The 17,839-nt window shown below is 39.6% G+C and overlaps 2 protein-coding genes across 7 annotated transcripts in view; one reads left to right on the forward strand and one right to left on the reverse strand.

Moving 5' to 3' along the window:
- The window catches only part of PRIMPOL (primase and DNA directed polymerase), a 52,853-nt gene extending 41,759 nt beyond the window's left edge, over positions 1-11,094 (forward strand). For 4 of the 6 annotated variants that reach the window (XM_043893526.1, XM_043893529.1, XM_043893527.1 and 1 more), the window contains 5 exons: positions 1,178-1,267; positions 1,345-1,453; positions 5,964-6,046; positions 6,127-6,173; positions 10,687-11,094. In XM_043893526.1, the coding sequence (XP_043749461.1) occupies positions 1,178-1,267; positions 1,345-1,453; positions 5,964-6,046; positions 6,127-6,173; positions 10,687-10,932 (575 nt within the window). In that variant the 3' untranslated portion in view covers positions 10,933-11,094. Of the gene's footprint in view, positions 1-1,177; positions 1,268-1,344; positions 1,454-5,963; positions 6,047-6,126; positions 6,174-9,839; positions 9,972-10,686 lie in introns of those variants that run through there. The other 2 variants (XM_043893528.1, XM_043893530.1) reach the window with 2 other exon arrangements.
- Positions 9,757-17,839, reverse strand: part of CENPU (centromere protein U) — a 44,114-nt gene continuing 36,031 nt past the window's right edge. Inside the window, exons 9-13 of the mRNA XM_043893532.1 lie at positions 16,699-16,777; positions 16,454-16,501; positions 15,275-15,336; positions 13,158-13,314; positions 9,757-11,670 (exon numbers count right to left, since the gene is read on the reverse strand). Of these exons, the coding sequence (XP_043749467.1) occupies positions 11,557-11,670; positions 13,158-13,314; positions 15,275-15,336; positions 16,454-16,501; positions 16,699-16,777 (460 nt within the window). The 3' untranslated portion in view covers positions 9,757-11,556. The remainder of the gene's footprint in view (positions 11,671-13,157; positions 13,315-15,274; positions 15,337-16,453; positions 16,502-16,698; positions 16,778-17,839) is intronic.

Here is a 17,839-nt window from a genome sequence, read left to right on the forward strand (position 1 = left end):
ATACTGTAAAATACTCTGTAGCCATTTGATTTAGACTTATAAAGCCTATATAGTATGAAAAATACCCATTTACAATGTTGAGATAAGGTTATAACATTTTATGAGGTGTGATCACAAGTGTATTTTAAAAATATGGATAACGTTTTCTTGTCTGTTTACTGTCTCCTCTGTTTCTAGACACTGAGGTTTATTTCTCTCATTTCTGCTTTAATGTATTTTCCAAAATTTCTTTAACTAGGTATACTATTTTTGTAAGTGAAATTGGGCTATAAGAAAAGTAGATTACTCTGTCTTTAAATGAGACTTTAAACAATTTTCCTTAGAGTTGTGGGTAGAAAATATAAGATGTTAGTGCTCTGCAGCTCCAGGACTGGAGAACACACCTGTGATGAGTGAGTTCATCGCGGGTTACCTCGGTGGAGACCGCACAGCATAGGAAACGGGCATCAGAAAAAGGGCGTTAGAAAGGACTTCTTATAGGATCCAGGCTTGAGTTAGATGCTTCTGAGGAGTCTCCAAGGAAGAGTGGGCTTGTTTTTTGAGTTGGGCGCTGCCAGTGACAGTTTTATGATTTAAATATCTTGATAAATCTTATCTAGAAAGAAGGCTGACTACAGGGAGACTAAAGCCACAGCTGGTAAAGGATCAGCAGCTACTGAGACAAAATAGGCTGGCGTTTGGTCCTTTTTGTGGTTTGGAAAATGTTGATGTTTTGTCTGTGTTCACACATGATTAGAGTGGTCTTCATTCTTGTCCTGAATTATCATGGCCACCGAGTGACCTTATATGACGCTGAGGTTCTGGGAAGCAGTTTGTGATTAATGGGAGAACACCAGGGCTGAGCTCCGAGGCCTCAGCCAGCTCGTGGCCACACCATGATCTCAGTGACAGTGTTAATCCAAGGCCAGCTCCCAGGTGTGAGGGGCTGTTCTTCTCTATCAGAATGAAGCAAGCAACTGAAGTGGTTCTAAACGCTTTTCATGAAAACTAGCTACAATTTTGCATTTTACCTGCTTCCTTGTGAGAATACACGACTGATTAAAAGACAAACCGCAGAGAAGCAAAAAACTCAACACTGGCAGGAGCGGGCTGTAAAGCACGGGTGTGCTGGACAGCTTAAAGTTTAACTCCTCCACCTTTTAGCTGTTATGATTTATGAATAATTTTTCTGTTGCAGTAGAAACCATTGAAGGTTTCCAGTGTTCACCTTACCCTGAAATTGATCAATTTGTTCTCTCACTGGTGAACAAAAATGGCATTAAAGGAGGTAAAGATAATTTTATTCTTTATTAACTGTTATACAATAGAGTAATAGTACCTTTAGAAACATTATTTGTGGTTCAGGAATTCGGCGGTGGAACTACTTTTTCCCAGAAGAACTGTTGGTTTATGATATTTGTAAATACCGCTGGTGTGAAAACATTGGAAGAGCCCATAGGAGCAATAACATCATGTAAGTAATACTGCTTGTTAATGACCAGTATTATATTTTAAATGTTTATAATTTAAGATGAAAATATAAAAATGATTTTGTTATAATAGATATAGTTGTAACTCATACAACTTAAATATTAAAAAGCAGAAGCCAAATAAAATATAATTTTGAATATCTTAATTATTACCTTGCCTCAGCACATATCTTTATTTGTACTTTATTTGGTAAAATAACCCCTTAAATAGTGAAATCTTGAGGAAACTACAGCAGAATTGAGTGGGGCTAGAAAGAAATGAGAGCCAGTAGCCATTGGCCCTTGACACCTACGGAGTCTAAATCAAAAGTGAGCAAATTTGGGCAAGAAGAAAACTACTCTGTTAGGGTTTAAGAACTGGAGTTAGTTATGTTAACATGTTCAAGACAAAGAATAGTCCAGAAGAGAACCAGTATTTATTGAATGCTTGCTTGCATATGCAAAGCCCCGTTTTTGGAGTTGTCTTTTAAATGCCCCTGGCAAAAGAAGAGGAAATAAAGGATGAAGTAAGACCAGAAGTAGAATTTTACATCATATAAGGAAACATTCAGAATAGGGATAAAATAGAAACCCAGTCATTATCATTTATGATGTTAGCATGTTTTAATATCTAACACCTGGAGGAAATGGCAACCCACTCCAGTATTCTTACCTGGGCAGTCGCATGGACAGAGGAGCCTGGTGGGTTACAGTCCCTGGGGTCCCAAGAGTTAAGACACAACTTAGCAACTAAACCACGACCAGCCAATACCTCATATCAGAGCTCAGACTTCAATATATAAAGCTGTTACAGCACATGGACCAGGCGTGAAAAAGTGATCAGGAAACTTTTGTTAAAAAGCTGGAAAACATCTTAGATATTATGATTCAGTGCTATAATATATACATAGATTAATTCAGTTAAAAAAAAAAACTTCAAAAACTCAGTGCACAAAAATATAACAGAAAAGCACACAAAAAAGACCACCTGTAGTCCCAGAACTATGGTTATGATTTTGCTGTATCTTCCTAGTCTTTTTTTCTGTTCATGAATGTTTACCAGAAAGTCATTTCATATAATGATTATTTAACTTTGAGATCCTCAGGTTGCTATGTATTTCTTTCTGAAGAATTACAGGTTGTATTATTATCCACAGTGTATTCCTTTTAAGTGTGAAACACATCATGTATATATATGTGCATATACTTGCCATATCTACCACTTAACCTCAGAAGTACCTTGTGGGCCCAAGTACAGTTTCTTTAGAGATTTCAGCTGTTCAGTTCAGTTCAGTCCCTCAGTCAGGTCTGACTCTTTGTGACCCCATGAACTGCAGCACGCCAGGCCTCCCTGTCCATCACCAACTCCCGGAGTCCACCCAAACACATGTCCATCGAGTTGGTGATGCCATCCAACCATCTCATCCTCTGTCGTCCCCTTCTACTGCCCTCAATCTTTCCCAGCATCAGGGTATTTTCAGATGAGTCAGCTCTTCTTATAGCTGTCATCATGAATTTTGTGGTAATCTTTACCTCTTTATGGTTTTTCCATGTTTACTTGCATATCCAAACAACATAATATTTCATTTTACATTTTTTAATCTTATGGTAAATTGATCCTTTGACTTGCTTTTGGGTCAGCATTATACTCATGAGGTTTATGCATACTGCAGCATGTAGCTGTTGCTTGTTTTCATCATTGTATATATATAAGTAGACCAGTTCATCTGCTGTCCTGCTGTGGACATTTGGCTTGCTGCTATCTATAAACAATGAAGCTACAAATATTGTATATATCACTTAGTGCACATATGCAAGAGTTTTTCAAAGTGTATTTCTAAAACTAGAATTGCTGTGTCATAGAATATGCTTGTATTTAATTTTTTTAGATAAATTATTCTCCCAAATGGTCATGCTACTTGATACTCCCACTAGCAGTGTTTTTAGATTTTGTCCTGCCCCATATTCTTACCAAAATTTTACTGTCATTAGGCTTTTAAAATTTGTTTTTCTAATCTGGTGAGTTTAAATGGTATTGTGGTTTTCATCTGAATTTCCCTGATTACTAATAAATTGGAGGATTGGATTATCAAACCTCCCTCATCCAAATCAGAGATCTTACCCAGTGATAAGCTTTACTAGTAGTTTTAAAGGTCTAAGGACGCAGAGTCAGGCCTGGGGCAGCAGGCACGGCTCCCCACGCCCTCCCGCACGGGTCGCTTTCTCTAACTCCAGCTGAGAGCCGAGGCGGGCGCTAGCTGTCCCCGTACACAGCAGGGACACTGAGGTTATGAGCCCTCTGTTATATTCACGGTGACACAGCATGTGTGACGTGTGCAGGGAACCGTGTCTTATAAGCCCACAGACTCTGGGCTTGTTCACCATATACAGAAATCAGAGCCTCCTGCCAAGAGCATTCTTTATAGACAGGGACTCTCAGCTTGGCAAACTGCCACTGGCCCAGAGGTTCCCAGACTTTTCTGAGTTCATGCTGCCCTTAGTATCTTAACTTTTTCACATTGCTCCAAGGACGAAAGAAATACCTATTAATTAACTTATTAATCAGTTTCAAGCAACTTACTAAATATTTGCTCTGATAATTTATTGGCACTTTGAAAAAACAATATTCATCAATTGAAAGAAAGTATTCTTAGTTCATTTTTTTTTTTAGTTCATTTTTAAATTGAGATATAATTGACATTTAACATTATACTAGCTAGCTTTAGGTGTAAAACATTTGATATCTGTGGACAATTACAAAATGATGTCCACAGTAAGTCTAGTTAATATCTATCACCGTGCATAGATACATTTTTGTTTTCTTGTGATGAGAACTTTTAAGATTTACCAATTTACAAATATGCAATATAGTATTAACTATAGTCACTATGTATATATTATATCACATTGACTTAACTTATACCTGGAAGTTTGGACCTGTTGACTCTTGAGCATACTTATTAATGGGCTGTGTGTCCTTTTACACTGCATGCATAAACTCAGACTCTGGAATCAGGCTGGACACCGCCACCCTCACGGTCATGTCTCATTCCACACTTATGCTCCTTTTTATCTCCACCACCAGTACCAGACACCCAGCTCTACAAAGACAGGACATCACTGAAAGGAACGGAGAAGGGTGATGCCATGCTGAGCCTGTGAATTACAAGCAGGCAGTCTGCAGGAGCTTGACAGGCGTCAGGTGTCACCCTACCCCCTGACAGACAGACTGCCTGCGTCGCCTGGCGCACTTTGGAAACTGTAGCATTTGTCTGCCTATTACAAAGTCTGTTATGGGAATGTTCACAGGGCTCGTAGACTGAGTTGCCAGCCCATTTTTCTCTCCTTGGTAAATGTCCCAAACACATTGATTGTTAACCATTTTGTGTTTCTTTTCTATGAAATGTGGGAAGATTTTAAATTACTTTAAAAAAAACTTAGTGGTTATAGGATTCTTTGGGTTTTCTGTAAGTTTGTTTGGTTTGGTATATTTTTATCTAGTATTGTGTCTTCTCTATCAAAATTTTCAGCATTACTAGAAAAAGTAATGTATATTTTTAATATATTTTATATTTGTAGTTATATCTCGATTTCTAATACCACTTGTGTCTTTATACCTTTTTTGATTAATCTTGAATTTTATTAGTCTTCATTTTGTCCTCAATGACTTTTTAAAATTTTTGTTTATTACTTTCTGCCTTTTAAGATTTATTCTGTTGTTCATTTTCTAAATTGTGTTACTGCTAAAGATTCTAAATTTCTTTCTAAAGATCACTTTAGCTCAGTTTCACATTTTATTATTTACTTTCGGCACCACTGTGAGGCTTGTGGGATCGTAGTTCCCCGACCAGGGATTGAACTTGGGCTCTTGGCAGTGAGAGCATGGAATCCTAACCACTGTATTGCCAGGGAATTCCCCTCACCTATTTCAATATGTAATTTCAATTCCATTCAATTCTAAGCATGTTCTAATTTCCATCATGAATTTTCCTTGAGTCACTTGGTTATTAAGAAAAATGTTTTAAATTTCTAAGTTTCGAGTTTCAGTTCTTTTCATTGCTTATTTATAAATAACCTGTTTTGTGGTCAGAGAATGTGTGAATAAGTACTTTTAAATTCCCATTCAAATTTATGATATCCTGAGTTTTGGAGAGGTTGTTTGGTATCAGTTATCAAAAGAATGTTTGTAAAAAAAAAAATCTTAAATTATGGTTGAATATTTGTTTACCCTTGAAGTTCTATCAGTTTTGCTCACATATTTTGAAGATCTCTTATTTGGTGGGAACAAGTTGGGAATTATATCTTCCTGGGAGAAACTTTGGTCAGTATGTAATTTTTGCCCTAAAATTCATTTTGTGTGATATTTTTGGCAACCACCGTTTGCCAGATATGTTTTCATCCTATCTTTTCTCCATCTTTAAGTCTTAGGCATCTCTCTTGTAAATGGTGTGTAACTGAATTTTGCTTTCTATCCTGTCTGGAAAGTAATTTTTACTTTTTGTTTTAAATGTAAAGGATTTTGGTTGACCTGAAAAATGAAGTTTGGTATCAAAAATGTCACGACCCTGTCTGCAAAGCAGAAAACTTCAAATCTGACTGTGAGTTACTGATTTTTACATTTACCACAAAGTAAAAATTAGATATTATATAAAATAGTTCTGCTGTCTTTCTGATTCAGGCTATCCACTGCCTGCTGAAGTGTGTCTTCTGTTTCTTCTCAAAGAGGTGAGTACAGTTTTTAGTTTCCTTCTCGTTTTTAACTAGTTCTTGGTACAATGGTTAAACGAGCTAATGGTGTCTAGGTATTGTCTAAACACGGTTTGGTCCTTTGTTTCCACTTAGGAACATGTTGTGTTGATTGTTTCATCTCAGCACACATCTCATAGGAACCTCATTTTTTCCCACTGCTGCATAAGAAATTGTGTAGATAGCTATTAACCAGTTTCAGACATTTTGCTTTCTCATTTTTTGCTTTACAAAATATATTTTCTTTATATCTAGGAAGAATTTCTAGAAATATTTCTGGGATTTCTAGAATTGTGTCAAAGGGTATATGTATATACACTTTAAACTTCGGTAGATTGCCAAACCAATATTTTTCTTTAAAAAAACTCTTATATCACTTATCCAAGTAATTCACATTCATTGTAGAAAAACATTACAAAATACATAAAGTGCAAAAGGAAAAAGTCATCCTAAGAATTTTACCACTCAGATAACTGATGTAAGTGTTTTGGTCTGTAGCTTCCAAAATGTGTATGTGCTTGTGTTTTGTTTTTTTTTAAGTCATAGTGTATATGCTATATTGTAGGGTTTTATCCTACTTAAACTGTCATATTTTCTGTGTTACCAAATTGTTCTCCATAAAAGTGATAGGAAATTAGATGTCCAGTTTAAGGACGTACCTGTTACCCTCCACTTGCCATTTCTTATTTTTACCTTTTAATCTTTACCACTGAGCATCTTGACCATTCAGGTATGACCTAAATCAAATCCCTAATGATTATACAGTGGAAGTGAGAAATGGATTTAAGGGACTAGATCTGATAGGAGTGCCTGATTAACTATGGGCGGAGGTTCATGACATTGTACAGGAGACAGGGATCAAGACCATCCCCCAGAAAAAGAAATGCAAAAAAGCAAAATGGCTGTCTGAGGAGGCCTTACAAATAGCTGTGAAAAGAAGAGAAGCAAAAAGCAAAGGAGAAAAGGAAAGATATATGCATTTGAATGCAGAGTTCCAAAGAATAGCAAGGAGAGATAAGAAAGCCTTCCTCAGTGATCAAAGCAAAGAAATAGAGGAAAACAACAGAATGGGAAAGACTGGAGATCTCTTCAAGAAAATTAGAGATACCAAGGGAACTTTACATGCAACGATGGGTTGGATACAGGACAGAAATGGTATGGACCCAACAGAAGCAGAAGAGACTAAGAAGAGGTGGCAGGAATACACAGAAGAACTGTACAAAAAATATCTTCACAACCCAGATAATAATAATGGTGTGATCACTCACCTAGAGGCAGACATCCTAGAATGTGAAGTCAAGAGGGCCTTTGGAAGCATCACTATGAACAAAGCTAGTGGAGGTGATGGAATTCCAGTTGAGCTATTTCAAATCCTAAAATACGATGCTGTAAAAGTGCGGCACTCAACATGTCAACAAATTTGGAAAACTCAGCAGTGGCCACAGGACTGGAAAGGTCAGTTTTCATTTCAATCCCAAAGGCAATGCCAAAGAATGCTCAAACTACCGCACAACTGCACTCACCTCACATGCTAGTAAAGTAATGCTCAAAATTCTCTAAGCCAGGCTTCAAAAATATGTGAACCGTGAACTTCCAGATGTTCAAGCTGGGTTTAGAAAAAGGCAGAGGAACCAAAGATCAAATTGCCAACATCCGATGGATCATTGAAAAAGCAAGAGAGTTCCCGAAGAACATTTACTTTACTATAAATAAACATTCTACTTTATTGACTATGCCAAAGCCTTTGACTGTATGGATCACAATAAACTGTGGAAAATTCTGAAAGAGATGGGAATACCAGACTGCCTGACCTGCCTCCTGAGAAATCTGTATGCAGGTCAGGAAGCAACAGTTAGAACTGGATATGGAACAATGGACTGGTTCCAAATCGGGAAAGGAGTACGTCAAGGCTGTATATTGTCACCCTGCTTATTTAACTTATATGCAGAGTACATCATGAGAAACGCTGGGCTGGATGAAGCACAAGCTGGGAGAAATATCAATAACCTCAGCTATGCAGATGACATCACACTTATGGCAGAAAGTGAAGAATTAAAGAGCCTCTTGATGAAAGTGAAAGAGGAGAGTGAGAAAGTTGGCTTAAAGCTCAACATTCAGAAAACAAAGATCATAGCATCCAGTCCCATCCCATGACTTCATGGCAAATAGATGGGGAAACAGTGGCTGACTTTATTTTTTGGGGCTCCAAAATCACTGCAGATGGTGACTGCAGCCATGAAATTAAAAGACGCTTACTCCTCGGAAGGAAAGTTATGATCAACCTAGACAGCACATTAAACAGCAGACATTACTTTGCCAATAAACGTCCGTCTAGTCAAGGCTATGGTTTTTCCAGTAGTCATGTATGGATGTGAGAGTTGGACTATAAAGAAATCTGAGTGCCGAATAATTGATGCTTTTGAACTGTGGTGCTGGAGAAGACTCTTGAGAGTCCTTTGGACTGCAAGGAGATCCAACCAGACCATTCACTGGGAGGACTGATGTTGAAGCTGAAACTCCAATACTTTGGCCACCTGATGCAAAGAAGTGACGCACTTGAAAAGATCCTGGTGCTGGGAAAGATTGAAGGCAGGAGGAGAAGGGGATGAGAGAGGATGAGATGGTTGGACATCATCGACTCGATGGACATGAGTTTGGGTGGACTCCAGGAGTTGGTGATGGACAGGGAGGCCTGGTGTGCTGCAGTCCATGGGGTCGCAAAGAGTCTGACATCACTGAGCGACTGAATCTTTAGCAAGCTGGTAGACATAAAGTGGTATTTCAGGTGTTTTAATTTCCACTTTAACATTCAGATTTACTATGTTTCTATTATGGATTGCCTATAACTGCCCTCTGTTTACTTTTATATGACGTCTTACTAATATTTTACAAGAACTTTGTATTAAGTACTCTTGTCATGTTATTTTCTAGACTTTTCCCCCCACATCTATCAGCCTTTTGTTTATGGTGTTATGGTTAAAACGAAAGTTACCTGCTATAGCTGAATGAGTGCTTGAGTTTATAATCTAGGTAACAGTCTGGTACGTAATTCAGTTCAATTTTAAAAACATCTCTCCTGGTAAAATTTATACTGACATGGTAGAAATCTGCTTGATCTGTAGGAGCTGGATATAAAATACCTGATTGCCAGAGTCTCTAGTAAACTTCTACGTTAAAAAGTGTTTTGAAAGAACCAAACTTTGTCTCTAAGAATATTTCATCCTTGTTTATTTGAAGTGTTATTTTGATAAATGGCTGTGGTTTTAGTGGGTTTCTGGATTTTTTTTATTCCTGCTAATCCAGTAACACCTTGAAAACACCAAGTTGTAAGTACCTTTGGTGTACAGTATTACCACTGCTTGGATTTAACTTATTTTGGCTTTTTATTTAAAGTTAAAAAAACAGTATAATAAACCCACCACTTAGTTTTTTAACAGTTAACGTTTTCTTTAGCATTTTAAACTAAACTACATTTGCCTGTTTTTCTATTGCAATGAAAGGAAGTTTTCACCTGCAGAAATGCTGCAGGAGGAGGAGCCCTCCTGTGCGCCTTTTCTCTGGATTTGCTGCTTGTTATCAAACACTGGGCCACACTTGTTTTCTCCCACTACTGTCCACAGGACACTTTTTTTTTTTTTTTTTAAGGACACGTTGTTTTTGACGAGTCTTGTCTTGGGCATTTCAGGCTGCTGTAACAGAGTACCTCAGACTGAGTGACTTAAAAACAACAAATCTCTCAGAGTTCTGGAGGCTGGACAGTCCAAGATCACGGTGCTGTGGACTCAGCTTCCGGGGTCACAGAGCTAGCGCCAGTCCCTTCTGGTCGCAGCACCTGCCTCCTGCAGACCTCACCTCCTGCTATCGCCACACTGGGCGTCAGGATCCCAACCAGTGAATCTGGGGGAGGGGGTGCAAACTTTCAGTCCATAACAAGTCTCTTTAGAGTAAGTGCAGATATCAAAACCCTTCATCTCTTTAATATTCAAGCATGTAGCTGGAGAATAAGAGCATCTTATACATCTATAGTGAAATTATTCAGGAAATTTCATGTTGATACAATACTGTTTAATACTCAAAATCCAGTCATACTTTGACAGTTATCTCAAAACTTTTCAATCCATGTTAATTTTAAAACTATCGAGAAATTAGTGTGTTAAGATAGCAGATACCAGTTTGCCTTCAGGTAGACTATAGACTATCCACTTTTAAAGAGTATCAGTCTGCCTTTGCTGTAGCCCCACCAGTGTACTCTGGAAAGAACGTACCACAGGAGCTGCAGGCATCTCCAGTCTGGAGCTCTGTGAGCGCGCCACAGAGGCGGCAGTGACGAGCCCATGGCGCTGCATTGGAGACAGTACCGTCCAGTGTTCATTTTAGTATCTGTTGAACTGAATCCCTTAATTCAGTATAGATCAACTATCTGGTGAAATTATCACACATTCTGTCTGATTAATTTCCTTCCTACTCTGCGCTCCCTCCTCTCTGGAACCAGGAAGAGGAGTTTGCAACAGATACAACGGCAAACGCTGAAACCAAGGGTCCTCACGAACCATCAGCTAGCGTGTCGTCAAAAGGTGCGTGTCCTGATGCTGACTGGGATAATGGCCTTGACGATACTTGCATTTTGGAGGCTACAGAAGATGCTGAATTAGCAGAAGCTGCAGAGAACAGTCTTCTTGCTTACAATGGGATGGATGAAATTCCTGATGAACTACTAATAGAAGTATTACAAGAGTAGCTAATTATGGACACTGATATAACTAGGCTATAATCTGCATGAAGGCAGATTTAGTACCATTAAATTATAGTAACTTATTAAATAAGCCTGTTATACCAACTGTTTTATTTATCACTTTACTTCCAAATCTTATTTACTGAAATAAACCAGTTTTACTGAAAATCAGCTCCAGTGTGCTTATTAAATTCAGTAGAATTCTCCTTATGTGATTAACTATGTTCACATCAGCTTAATTTTGGATGTTTATTTTTAGGGTAAAGCTTCTGTATGTTTAAGGGCTGATGAGGTGTCAACGTTCTAAAACATTTTAAAACTTTGTACTTGGTGTTAACTAGAAAAGTTAATTATGGCCTCTAAAACTATTATACCTAGCCATTTAATTTTAATGACAAAGCAATATTAAATTCTGGGGACAAGATCATACAGTCTGAACAGTAAGACAGTTTCCTGCTTTTAAACTTATCTGAGAATGTTGTTATAACAATAAAAAATATTCAATTCAAATTAATAGTAATAAAGTTCAGGTTTTCTTCCCATCTTTGTGCAAAAATATATACTGCCTGTTACCTTCTAAAACTGTATCACGAGACTAATCTTAAATGTGCACATCTTAGTAGACTGGTCTCATTTCTGGTCAAGGAGCTTCTCTAATTGACAGTTGATATTTTGCAGATGATTTTCAGCTCCTAAAAGGGGTCTTGCTTTGAACAGCAAAGCTGGAAGGCTGGATGAATCATACTGTTGAAGAAAAATATTTAGATGAATAAAAAAACTTACATAACCCAATGTAACTTATAAAAACCTTTTAAAATCCTATCTATTTTATGTTATTCAATGTTATGACCAACTGCCAATAATAGTGTTTTCCATGAATCACTCATTTTTACGAAATTGGTTTTAATCCATTACCTTAGAAAACTGATAAACAGGTTGCAAGGGAACTGCTCTGCAAAGCTTGAGCTACTCATCCAGAAGACCAGCTGGCTCAAGAACAGTGGCATCTCAATTATTTAAACCAAAATCTCCCTGGACAGGTCAAGACATGGTCTGGGCAAGTTAGCTAGACCTCTGTGGGGTCAGCTTGATCTCATGCTGTTTTAAACCCAGTCAACTGTATGGCAGGTTTACTGTAAGAACTGATGGAATGAGACCACCAGGCCCATACAATTCATCTAGAAAAATTACTTTTTGAGAAGATTAATGATGTGGTTCTCAGTTGCCAATCCAAATGTCCTTAATGATTAAAGACAAAATTAAATACAAACCCAGCATAAAAATAGGAAACAAAACTCAACTCATAAGTTTGAAACTAAAGCCAAATATCATGGTACAATTTATATCTAAGGGCGAATGACTAAAATCCTGACAGCTATATCATACTTAGAATATTTTGTTGCTTATGTTTTCAAGGTGGTTTTCTTAGAAATGAAATTAAGCACAAACCTATCAGAGTGACTATGACCCAAATAATTTTGTCTATTATCACCTACCCTTAGGCAATTGAGTTTAACAAATATTTGAGGGCCTACTATGTTCAAGCTGTTGTGCCAGGCGGCACCTGCTCTTAGAGGAGGGGTTGTGGGGGGAGGAAGCACTAACATTAGGTCCTGGGTTTTTAGTTTAAGAAAAGAGGTGAGGCATATACCCTCGTGTCTACACTCTGAAAGCATCACACAGACACACTACTATATATAAAACAGATAAACAACAAGGACAGGGTCAACTACATTCAGTATCTTGTAACATAGAAAAGAATCTACACCAACCACCCCTTTCCCTCCTGCATGCCCTCTTAAAACATTTTCAACTTCTAAAATCACACCTACTATTGATAGGGGATAATGGCTAGTTTTTCAGACACAAAAGATAGTAAAAATACTGGCTGAACAAAGACAAGAGGTTGGTCTTTAAAACTTGTATAGGTTTTAGTGGTCTTAGTCTTAGGTTGACGACAGTTGAGTTTTGTCCAGAGGATACACTTCCCTTCAAGAAATTCAGTTCTCTGAAGCTTCAATACCTTAGTAAAATCCGTGTTTCTGGATTTTCCTTTACCCCTCTGGCCTTAATTAATTAGCTAAGAAGCAGTGAGAACAAATTTTCACCAATTTACAGGGATGCTTTTTGGGTAGACCTGACATCGCCATTGTTCTCTCCTCGAAGCTCTGGTTCTCCAACAGACTGCCCTGTGTCTTCTGAACAGAGTAAAAATTAAACACTGAACTTACTGTTTCCTTTGCACTTGGTTCTTCCTCTTGAACAGCTGCGTAATCCTGATGAAGCTGTTTGAGATTAGACAGGAAATATGCTGCCTTCCTAAGGGAAGCTTTTCTCTCCTGAAGTTCCTCATACTTTATGTGTAGTTGTTTCAGCTCAGGTTCTACCCTAAAACAAAAAGATATTTTTCCCAAAAAGAAATGACAAAGTGGAACTACAGCCTAAGGTATATGAGGTGCAGCGTGTAAGGATTCTGAGTGAAGTAAACAGGCCAGGTGGGCTAGGTGGCTTAAGATGTCATTCGCTTTGAAATGATCAATATGAGTGATTCTGCAATCAATTTAAATGTAGCAAAACCTCCGAAATATGATGCCTAAAAAGTACTTAGCAGTGAAGCCCAAAGAAAAATATGCCTTATGTATCTTAAAATCTATTAAGTCATTTTTAGAGTCTTAGGAACTACTGAATTAAAACATATACTTGGGTATCAAGATTTTAGGGCCCCAGACAGATGTAGACTGACATTGCAGTTTAGCAGTCAAAGCGTGGACAGAAAGCCTTCCCTCTGCCCCTCTGCCTCACTAAAACTGTGTCCAGGTCTAATAAAAGCAGTGGAGAAACCATCTCTGCCTGGGTGAGAGGTGCGACCTTGGGCAACCTGCTTTCTGTCTCAGTAGCTCATGAGTCTCTAAACATATAAAATAAAAGGATAATTTGGATTTTGTGGACCAATTTATAAAAGAATGGGGAATGGTTACCATCTTTTATTCTCACAAAGATGTATTTTAAAAACCTGGTCTAATACATTTTATAGACGTCCCTGTAACAGCCCTGTGCACTGAACCAGTGCCATGTTCTGGGAGACCTGAGCCAGCAAGGCCGTGGGCGGGAGCGCTGGGTCCGGAGCCAGTGGGCAGACACCGGGCCCTGGCTCCCCCGTTCCTGGGTGGGGGCTGTCGGATCATTACTGCCCTGTGCCTTGGGTTTTCCACATGTAAAACAATACACATTGTGTTTCTTTCTATGCCTTTTCAAAATACTGTACCTCTCACCTTCTACAGTTCTGTCTAGAAAAAAGATCAAAAGCTCTGAGACAGATCCAAGTCTTACATAGTTGTCTTGTGGCCAAACAACCTGCCTCCCAGGGTTATGGTGATGGTTTAATGAGTTGGTATAATAAAGCACTTAGGACGACGCCCAGCGACACACAGCTAACACCTGAAAAAGCTTCCCATCATGATCTTTACTTTTCTGACTTTGGCCTGGGCCCATGAAGGCTGCAGCGCCGGCCAGCAGCACCTGTCCAGAGGCTGGATCTGGAAACCAAAGGCCTAGACAACCCATTTCTCCCTCTTCTAGACTTCTGGGACAGGTCTCATCTTTCAAACTTGGTATTCACTTACAGGTTGCCTTCTAAGACCACTTTCCAAGCTATTTTAAGGCTCCTGAAGGGCAGAGAGCGTATCTGACACTGCTTATTCTGCTGCTGCTTTGCTGCCAGCCCCCCGGCTCACCCAGCCATCCCGTCTGTAAGGAAGACCACCGCAAACCCAGCAGGCGGCATGGGAGACAGACCTGGAAATTCTGGCCTGACACCTGGGATCACGCACGTCATACCAAGCGATACGTCTCAACGACACTCATGCAAACCGGTAACGCCTCACACGACACTTACTGTATGCTATGCCAGTCACCGTGTGGCACTTTCTGTGTATTTATTCACTTAGGTCTCACAACACCCTGTGAGGTATAGTTACCGTTATGCTCATTTGCAAATGCGGGAGCTGAGGCACTGCGAGGTTAAGTACCTGCCCAAGGTTGCAAGCCAGAAAGTGGTAGAGCCAGGACTTAAACCCAGGCCACCCAGTTCTCAAGTCTGTGTGTTACGTGTCCAATCAGAACACCTCTCAGGTGGGAGCTGAGAGATCTAGTGTGGATAGATGAGGGCTGATTTGCTAAAAGCTTCTCCACTCAGTGGCATAACCTCCCTTGACTGAGCTTCCAAGCTCAGAGAAGACCCGGTGTTTAAATGCAACACAGCAGCAAGTTTTACAACAAAGCCTCACATGAAACGCTGTGATTAAAATCTTGTTCTAAGTTCTCAAAGAGGATTTCGATATTATCTTACCGAAGCAATTCATCCTGGGCTTCAATCAAATGCTGCCTTTTCTTTTCGATATCGGAGATCATCTAATAACAAAAATTTGTACGTTAGTTTTGTAAATATTTCAGCACTGCCTTGTACACTGTGCCAGGTATTGGAGCGCAGTGGGAAACACGGCAAACCCCATTCTTACCAACGTTGGTCACACAGGGAAGACAGACATGACATACAAACAGGGTGTAGTCACAGCTTGTGACGTGTGCTATGACGGGAAAGAAGAGGGAACTGGAGAAGTCCAGGGGGATCCGCTTGCGGAGAGCCCTGAAGAGGAGGGCCATGTTTTACTACCCTGTGAGCTATCAAGTAAGGCACTGTGATGCTCTCTAGGTACACTAGGAAAATACTGAAGCACAGGAGTGCCATGACACAATTTGTATTTTACAGAGAACATTTCAACAGAATTCAGTGCATCATCTCAACTATCACTTTTAGCAACTACCTCATATTCCACTGCTGGACATTCAGATGACTCCTGCTTGCCTATGAGAGATGCAGGAATGACCAACAAGAGATTAAAACTGAAAAACAACAAAGGCTGTTGTTTTTCACCAGAAGGAAAACCATCCATTTCAAACCCATTTCTGTTACAAATGTAGAGGGGGGCTGTGCTTCCACACGTGGGTTCATGCAACTTTAGAGCTAGAACAAGGAATGCTTTTTGGCCCAACTGTAAACAGGTGGGCTGGAAGGGCCTCGTGTTTCCTTGCAGACCTACTGGCAACAGGACATTGAGGCAGCGGCACTGTCACAAGAAAGGAGATCTCCTGACCCTTAACCCAGTATTCTTCCTAGCCTGCCCTTTCTCCTGAGACACGAGACAGTTCTTCAGTCTGAAAGACTTCTGACATACACAGTAGTGATAAACACATAATACATAATACTCAACCACGTAAGTGGTCATTTTGGGCTTGAGAGCCATTTTCAGGGCAACTGGGACCCCCATTCCTTAGCCTCCGTCTCAACATTACTGACTTGATCAGTACTCACCTGAACGGGCACCAGATCGACCAAACAAAAGTGTGACTAAAAAGATAAAAGGCCTTACACAAACTCTGTAGGTCACAAAACCCAGAGTCGGGTCTTTACTTGCTACGTATGTGCACGTTCTACAGGACTGTGCCTTTAACCACGTGAATGATTTACCTTAGCATTCTTCCTTTTCAGAGTCTTCAACATCTGGACTTCTTGAAGCTACACAAAACAAGAAATAAATATTTGCATGCATTTTCCAAAGTCAAGTGTTTATTAGTTTACAACATATCATATCCAGTTTCTAAGGAGCTCTTTACCACACTGGCAGCAAATGCAAGCTTTACCAAGACAACAGTGAGCTGTTAAGGATTAGTTTAAAAAAAATTAGATCAACCAATTTATGTCACTGAACTTACCATTTTGATGAGTTCTTCTTTCAAATCAGAATGAAATTTGTTGATGGCTGCCTTACAAACTCGAGAGTCTATTTTTTGTCTGTAGCAGAATTAAAAAAAAGTCAAACTTAGGTAGTCTCTGAAGGATTTGGAAAGGTGTGTTTCATTTGTTTAGCATTCCCATGGACACACACAGTTTGGTATGTGCCATTCTGAATATCTAAGATGGCATGGTCAGCTTGCAGCCCTTTCTCAGATTTAAAAAAATACTGGAAGCATCTCAAGAAAAGAAAAAGAACTGGAACTCTCTCTGCTAAGTCCTCACGCTTGTGGCCAGCACTTCCCGGCACTGGCCACCCCCACAGGTGACACTAAACCATATGGAAAGTGATGCTCCCAGACAATCCCAGTCTTCCCTGCCGCCTGACCCAGTGAGCAGCAGACTTCAGCCCTTCCTCCCTCCCTGCTACAACTGGAGAAGGGACTGGGTCACATATTTGGACTAACCGATAAGTAGCCAGAAGCCAGCTATTCAGTTCTGCAAAAACTATAAAGCTGACCCAAACAAAGAAACTGGTTTGGGTCCCTGTCGTCAGGGACAGAAGAGCCCAGTCTCCCTCCCTCACAGCTGGACACAGACCTATGATAACCCACACCCTGCCAGGGGGGAGCTACCCCCCTCCTCTGCCTCGTCACAGAACGACACTAGAATTTAAAGTCTGAATTGAAAATAAACCTCTTGTGTGAGTGACAGCTTGTCACGTAGCTATTTTTTTCTTGGGGGAAATACATGAGGAAAAGTCGCCCAGGAGAAGGGACCAGGCCCATGGCCTAATTCTTCAAGATGCTAAGCAGGAGAGATGGCCTGCACTTTTGAATACACTTTTTGTAAAACTTTAAATCAAAAAAAAAAAAAAAAAAAAAGGATGTTAAAAAGTATTTCTAGTGACATCAGAAGACGGTGGAATAAGAGACCCGAGACCTCATTCCTCCACAGGGAAACCAACAAACACACAGCCCCAAAAGCCCTGTGAGGACGACTCCAGGAACCATTAAGAAGCTGCAGTTCTTAACTGGCTCTGGCAAGTTCAAGTCTAGATCCTGAGTTGAAACAGGTAACAGAAGCCATTTTGTACCAACTCTGATCACCCTTTTCCCAGAA

The sequence above is a fragment of the Cervus elaphus genome, chromosome 32 (genome assembly GCF_910594005.1).
Source record: "Cervus elaphus chromosome 32, mCerEla1.1, whole genome shotgun sequence".
NCBI lineage: Eukaryota > Metazoa > Chordata > Mammalia > Artiodactyla > Cervidae > Cervus > Cervus elaphus.